A 7,212-nucleotide genomic window follows, 5' to 3' on the forward strand; every position below is an offset into this window, starting at 1 on the left:
ACTTCCAGTTAAATAGCTTCATTTGATATACATTTTGCATACTTGGGATCTGGGAACACCCAATGTGCTATTATTTAAAAGTATATTTGATGTCTTTAAATCTCTGTTCTATTATTTAAAAGTATATTTGATGTCTTTAAATCTCTGTGCTATTTTTTAAAAGTATATTTGATGTCTTTAAATCTCTGTGCTATTTTTTAAAAGTATATTTGATGTCTTTAAATCTCTGTGCAAAACCCAGTTATCGTGAAGATACTTAACACCCTCAAGAAATGCACAAGGCTTAGGGAATTAACTTCACTCGTGCTAAACGGTTGTTTCATTGTCTCCATTAACCCCTTTAGATCTTTTGGTGACAGTTTCAGTTCCCAAATACGAATAGCTTTAATAATTTGTTTCAGTTTGTGTATATTAATTATTTGTTAAGACTAGTTATTTTTAAATATCTCATTTTAGGATGGAGGCTGGTAGCGGTAGTAACTCACAATGTTCACCGGGGGGACCATTCAATAGTGAGGGATCTGCAAGTCAGCCCCAAGGTCATAGGCAAAAGACAGATATAGCATGGGGATATGTTTCTGAGGGCAGAAATGCACAAGGAAGAAAAACCATGACATGCACTTATTGTTTTAAAGTGTTTCATGGGGGTGGCATCCACCGAATGAAGCAACACTTGGCAGGAGTAACGGGCAGTGTTACTTCATGTCCAAATGTTGATCCAGCAGTGAGGCTTGCAATATTAACATGTTTGCAAGAGAATGATAAAAAATCTAAAGAAAAAAGAGGAGATTTTGGGGTTGAAAGTCCTTTTGGTCAACCAGTGCACGAATTTGTCGGTGATGAAGTGCAAGAGGTTCCACCTCCTCGAATAAGGGAAATTTCAATGAATGAGGCTGGTACATCATTAGGTAAAGGAAAGAGAAAAACCACTGCCCCTACAGGTATTCATGCTTTCTTTAAGGGTGGACGTGATAGTGCTCAACCTACTATCAAAGCTTGTTTGCAAAGTAAGGATAAATGGCAAAATACTGATATGGCCATTGCTCTTTGGTTCTATGATGCATGTATTCCCATTAATGCTGTTAATTCTCCATTTTTTCAAAAAGCTATCGATCAAATTGCATCAATGGGTCATGGTTATAAAGCTCCATCTTATCATTCTTTGCGAGTCACTTTGTTGCGAGATGCTAAGAAAGATGTGCAGTTAGTTGTTGATTCATTTCGAAATACTTGGGCTGAAACTGGATGCACTATAATGGGTGATGGATGGAAAGATAGTAGACAAAGACCATTGATTAATTTTCTGGTTTATTGTTCTAAGGGTATATCTTTTATCAAGTCTATAGATGCATCGGACATTGTGACAAATGCAGAAAATTTGTGCAATCTGTTTGTTGAAATTGTTGAAATGGTTGGTTCAAAAAATGTGGTGCATTTAGTCACTGATAATGCTAGCAATTATAAGGCTGCTGGAACTTTATTAAATGAAAGATATCCAACTATTTGCTGGTCTCCATGTGCTGCCCATTGTATCAATTTGATTTTGAAGGATATTGGTGAAATGGGTACTGTTAAATCTCTAGTGGCTCTTGCTGCTACAGTAACTGTTTTTGTGTATAATCATAAATATGTTCTAAATTGGCTGAGAAAAACTAATGGGTGGAGGGAGATTATTCGTCCGGGGGAGACTCGATTTGCCACCACTTTTATTGCACTAAAGAGCTTACATGATCACAAAGACAGCTTACAAGCTTTAGTCACTAGCGGAGATTACAAAAAGTTCTTGAAAATGAACAAAGGAAAAGAGGTCAAACAAATTGTTTTGGATGATAGATTTTGGAATAATTGTTTGATTACGGTGAGAATAATGGGTCCTATTATTCGGTTGTTGAGAGTTTGTGACACTGATGAAAGGCCTTCTTTGGGGTATGTGTATGAAGGTATGTTTAGAGCAATTACTGGAATCAAGAAGTTGTTCAGGAGTAGTGAAAGACTATATAAGCCTTACATTGATATCATCAATGACCGATGGGATAGGATGTTGAGGAAAAATTTGCATGCTACGGCATATTTTTTAAATCCCGCTTTTCAATATGACACTGCCACATTCTCTACACATCCAGAAATTACAAATGGTTTGTTGGATTACATAGAATCAAAGGTGGATTGGTGTAGTGTGGAAAATTTAACAAGAGAAATTGGAATGTATCGAGAGCGGGAGGGAAGTTTTGGCAGAAAACTTGTTATTCTTACTAGCAAGAAAGATAGACCAGGTAATTTATATTTTTCTAGCATTTGAATCTGTCTAATATATATATATATATATATATCTAATTTATAAATATTTTGTTTATATTTAAATTTTGAATATGACAGAGAATTGGTGGAAGCTCTTTGGTTGTGATGCTCCCAACTTACAAAAACTTGCAATTCGGGTTTTGAGTCAAACAGCTTCTTCTTCAGGATGTGAGCGTAATTGGAGTGTTTTTGAACGTATTCATACTAAGAAAAGGAATAGGTTGGAGCATCAAAGGCTCAATGATCTTGTATATGTGCATTACAATTTGCGTTTGCAGTATAGGTATATGTAAATGGTTTATTTTTATAAATAACATTTCATTCTTTTTAAGAAAATATTTTAGTACTAACTAAGTGTATATGTTGTGTGTATATATATATGTTGTAGGCATAATCAGCAAAAGAGATCGTATGATCCCGTTGATTATGAGTCAATTGATAAAACAGAATTTTGGGTGGTTGAAGAAGAACAAGAAGGGGAGCTTGATTATGAGGAGTTAGAGGAAGAGCTTGAAGAACTTCCAATTCATGGTCAATGTTCAAATTCTGAACAACTTGAAGGTTAGTTTGACATAAATCATTAGTTTGATGCAAAAATAAAGCTAGTATGATATGATATTCAATTGTTGAATATGTATATAATTAAATATGTTGATTTTTTAGATAATGAAGAGGAAGCAGAAGATGTTGATTTAGAAACATTTCAGCATCGAAACTTTTTTAATGATGAAGATGATGATTGGCATTAAATGTTCAAATGGTAATTGGTATAGAATTATTTGTACTCTTTTATTTTTATTTTTAAGATTTGTATCAGTTGGTGTGATGAAACTAATATGATTTTATACTTTTATCACTTGTCAGTAATTCATATAATGGTCTTGGATGATGATGATGACTTGTCAAGATGGCTTTTTTTGAAGCTTTGTTGTCCCAGAATTATGAAGAAGATTATAGAAGCTTCAGAAATTGGACTCGTTTGGACCTTTTGATTGTTTTCTAGACTTGTATTGTTTTTTGTTAATTTTAATATTTAGACAATTGGACATGTAAGTTTCATAACTATGTTAATTGTGTGTGTTAATTGTTGGATATTGCTCTTATATTTATTGTGGTTCAGCATTTATATCTTATTCTATGCATAGGTGTGTGTGTCTATATATATATATATATATATATATTTATTTATTTATTTATTGAACCCCGGTTGAACCGGTCCGACCGGTTGAACCTCGACCCTTTCACCTCACCGGTTCGATTGACGGTCCGGGTTTGAAAACATTGTGATAAAACTGAATCTGAATTTTGAAGTCTGAATTCTGAAATCTGAATATTGAAACAATTAATTTGCTGAATTTTAAGCACTGAAAAGAAATATATGAATATCTGAATTTTAATGTTAAACCTATTTATATTGTTTGATAATCATTTATAACTGAATGCTTAATAAGTTAAATTTGACAAATTTGCCCTTATATCTTTTCATCCAAAAAAGAATTAGAACCTATGATTTAATTAGCTAAAAATGTTAGGTATAAAAATGACAATATTTATTTTTAAATCAAATTAATATAAAAGATGAAATATATTATATGAGGAGTATGGAGAAGATGTGAAAATCATTCAAAAGGGAGAAAAAAGAAATAGAAAATCATTAGATAGAGAATATTAGATTGTTTAATTAGGTAAGAATTTTGATCATAATTAACAAACAATGGTAGATTTGGTAGATAAGATAAGGTAATTGAAGTAATTCTATTGATTCTTATCAGAATTAAGCATTCAGTTAGGATTTTTGTGCTGAAAAAAATACACACAAGTTCAGCACTACTTAACAAGTTCAGCAAATGGATTTTCATTTATCAAACACTCAAAATATCTGAATGTCTGAAAAAATTCAGATTCAACACTTTTTTTATGTTATCAAACAGACCTTAAGTCTTTTCCTTTCTTTTTTTTTTTGGAATTGAATTTGTGTATTGTGTTGCAACTCGTCAACGTGCGAACTCATAAACCAATCATACACAAAAGATACTAGCTAAACATAGTAACTTTCCTTCTAGAAAGGGAAAGATAGGGAAACTATCTACTTTTGTATTATTGGATATATACACACACACACACACACCAGAATATGAGAAGAATGATTGATTCAGTAGCTGTAGGAGGTTGTGAAATCAATGTCATCAATAAAGCGTATAGCTGTATTTTGGGACTTGGGGGGATTAATGTTGGGATTCATTCATGCCCAGAAAACTTTATAGCTGATAAAAGTACAGACACTTGTGTCGGTCGGTGATAAACAAGGAGGCAAAGGTTTATGTAGCTGCATTTTTCTTCAGCTGTCATTTCCTTGATCCGATGTCCTACCTAATGATCATCAGGCAAAACATGTTATCCCATAAAGAAGCTGAAGAAGCCTGCCACTGTTTATGGCTTCAAATTGAGATATGAAAACGAAGGGCAAAACAATTGTCTTTTTTCTTTCACCAATATCTGGATACAATGTCCAGAAATGACAAGGCATGAATTTGATATTGTAGTTGGATGTAGCACTGTGTCCAATTTAGATGAGTTATATACAGTCGATTAGGGTAAAGTACTCCAAACATTGCTCAAAACTTTCACGAATGAGGTTCTATTGAATCCCACAATGTTCTCCCTTTTTTTTTTCTTGAATTTAGCAAATTAAAATTTACTATCTGGCTTTCTTTCACAAGTGATTACTTTCTTGAAATGATGTATACCTAAAATTGACAAAAAATGTGACATGGACTGCATATAGCCTTTTTGGAGGAAATAGATAAAAACAAAAATTACACATACCCAATGAACTTTGTAAAATTTATAATTAGCTTTTCATGATACAATGCACTTGACCAAAAAACTACCAGAATTAACATACGAAGTATCTGCCGTGTAACTTTTGTCAAGCACTTCTGAGATCTGTACGAGACAATCAAGGGTCTTGCAAGAGACCTTTTATTGTCCCCCTGATTCTATTTTATAGTACAGGAGTCTTAATTATATGCTTCCAACCTTCCACAACATGATTTCTATTGAATTTTGATGTTCTTATCATACCTCTATACAGTGTTTTTGGTGGTAAAATTAATGGGAAGTAGGAAAGATTGTCAACTGACTTCTTTAAGTAAAGATTTTGAAGTCCAAGCCTACTTAACAATGGTAGCTTTGAAGAAGTTTGGCCTATCACAACTCAAAAGTCTTAGTAAATGCAATCTTGATCCACAAGGTAAGTTCCACTCTCTAGGTAAATAAAGGAGATATATTCAATTAATCTTGTCTAAAAATTGAGAGTTTTTTTGGTCGTTATTAGCAATGGCTGCAAAAATTTACTCTGCAGCAATCAAACATTTTTCCCTAAATACCGACAATACATTTGCAGGAGGGTTGCTCCACCAAATTTGATGATCAAAAACAAATTTGCTTATTGGCCAAGCTCATGACCAACCCTATTATATTACACGCACGTTTAACCCGGACAATCTGACATTTATGCAAATGCTACCCAACATCCTTAAGTGATCTCATCTTCTAATGTTCCTTAATCATAGACAAACTTTCCATACCACAGCTTGCCATAGAGATTGAAATGCGAGTTTTATAGGCTCTAATGTGTTCACGATTCTCTTTAAGGATTAAGTTTTCTCACACTAACAATATAGATATTTTTTTAACACTAGTATAGGTAAAAAAGAATATCTTAAAGTTGGTGTAAAAAAAAAAGAAAGAAAGAATACACTATTAATGCATAAAATATTAAAATATTAATGGCTCTTAGAGTTTTTCTCCACTATCAAGTTCAAGGTTTGAATCTTGTATCTAATTGTTGGGGGTGAGAAGGATGTGGAGAAGAGTTGGAGAATTATATATATATATATATATATAAGTTAACTATATGTGAAGGTTGGTGAATGGAGATTAATGTTTTGGTGCAAAGATTTTTGGCTTTGATGGGGATTTGGTCCCGTTGGCAGTTAGGTAGTTGGTTGATGGTGACCACTTATGCCTATAGGAAAGTGAATTTGATATTGTGATAGTAAAACCTCCATTCACTTAAAAAAATTGATGGCAAAATTTTGTGAGTATTTGATAAGTTTGTCGATGAATTTGATAATTTGTTACAAAACCTCTATTCAGTTAGAAAATAGATGGCAGAATTGTCAAAGTTTTTTCAGGGCTAATCACATTTTGTTACCCAAAACTCTGGGAGTAGTCACACTTTACTACCATGAACCTTTAAAATACATATTTTGCTCTCATGAAGGCTGATCAAATGTTAGGATAATTAACTCCATCCAAAAATTGATTACGATCATATTTTTGTCATTCCATTATTGTTGAAAATACAAACTTGGTACCATAATTTTTCAACAATAAAATAGAAAATATTTACCTGAAACTCTAATGTGCCTTAACAATAGTGAAACTTAAACATAGAAAAATGCACTCTCTTTAGTATAACCAATAATCTCAATAAAGGATTAAAAAATAATAATCTCTATTTGGATTGATATTGCTAATTGTCTAAAAGCATATTTTCTTATTCTTATTGGATATTATTTATATATATATATATATATATATATATATATAACTTTCTCACTAAAGAGCAAGTATCTTATGTATAATACAATATATCCACGTGGTTCTGATATAACCGAAACAATACAGTCATCAAGTTTTAGTATATTTTATTATCATGTTGTGAGGTACAAATATCGACAATGTGCTTTCAAACAAAAAAGTTTGAATCATTGTCCAAGAAAAATAAAATTTTTTTGACCCCAAATCTATTTACTTTTTTTACATATCTAATTTCCTTTTCATTCTTTGAGATCAAAGATCTTCAAATTAATACTCAAAATTATAAAATTTTTTAAAACAAATAAG

The 7,212-nt window shown here is 32.1% G+C and overlaps 1 protein-coding gene across 1 annotated transcript; it reads left to right on the forward strand.

The window, feature by feature from the left end:
- The first annotated feature begins 457 nt into the window (after positions 1–457).
- On the forward strand, positions 458–3,047 carry LOC113773734. The gene is made up of 4 exons (XM_027318354.1): positions 458–2,273; positions 2,377–2,581; positions 2,687–2,859; positions 2,962–3,047. Exons 1-4 carry the CDS (start codon positions 458–460, stop codon positions 3,045–3,047), a joined length of 2,280 nt encoding a protein of 759 aa, XP_027174155.1.
- The last annotated feature ends 4,165 nt before the right edge of the window (positions 3,048–7,212 follow it).

The sequence above is a fragment of the Coffea eugenioides genome, chromosome 6 (genome assembly GCF_003713205.1).
Source record: "Coffea eugenioides isolate CCC68of chromosome 6, Ceug_1.0, whole genome shotgun sequence".
In the NCBI taxonomy this organism is placed as follows: domain Eukaryota; kingdom Viridiplantae; phylum Streptophyta; class Magnoliopsida; order Gentianales; family Rubiaceae; genus Coffea; species Coffea eugenioides.

What these genes read in the sequence shown, in the direction of transcription:
- LOC113773734 (XM_027318354.1), top strand. Translation starts at nt 458, where the DNA reads ATGGAGGCTGGTAGCGGTAGTAACTCACAATGTTCACCGGGGGGACCA. An exon ending in TAGCAAGAAAGATAGACCAG is followed by an intron (nt 2,274 to 2,376) that starts GTAATTTATATT and finishes TGAATATGACAG; the next exon opens with AGAATTGGTGGAAGCTCTTT. An exon ending in AATTTGCGTTTGCAGTATAG is followed by an intron (nt 2,582 to 2,686) that starts GTATATGTAAAT and finishes TATATGTTGTAG; the next exon opens with GCATAATCAGCAAAAGAGAT.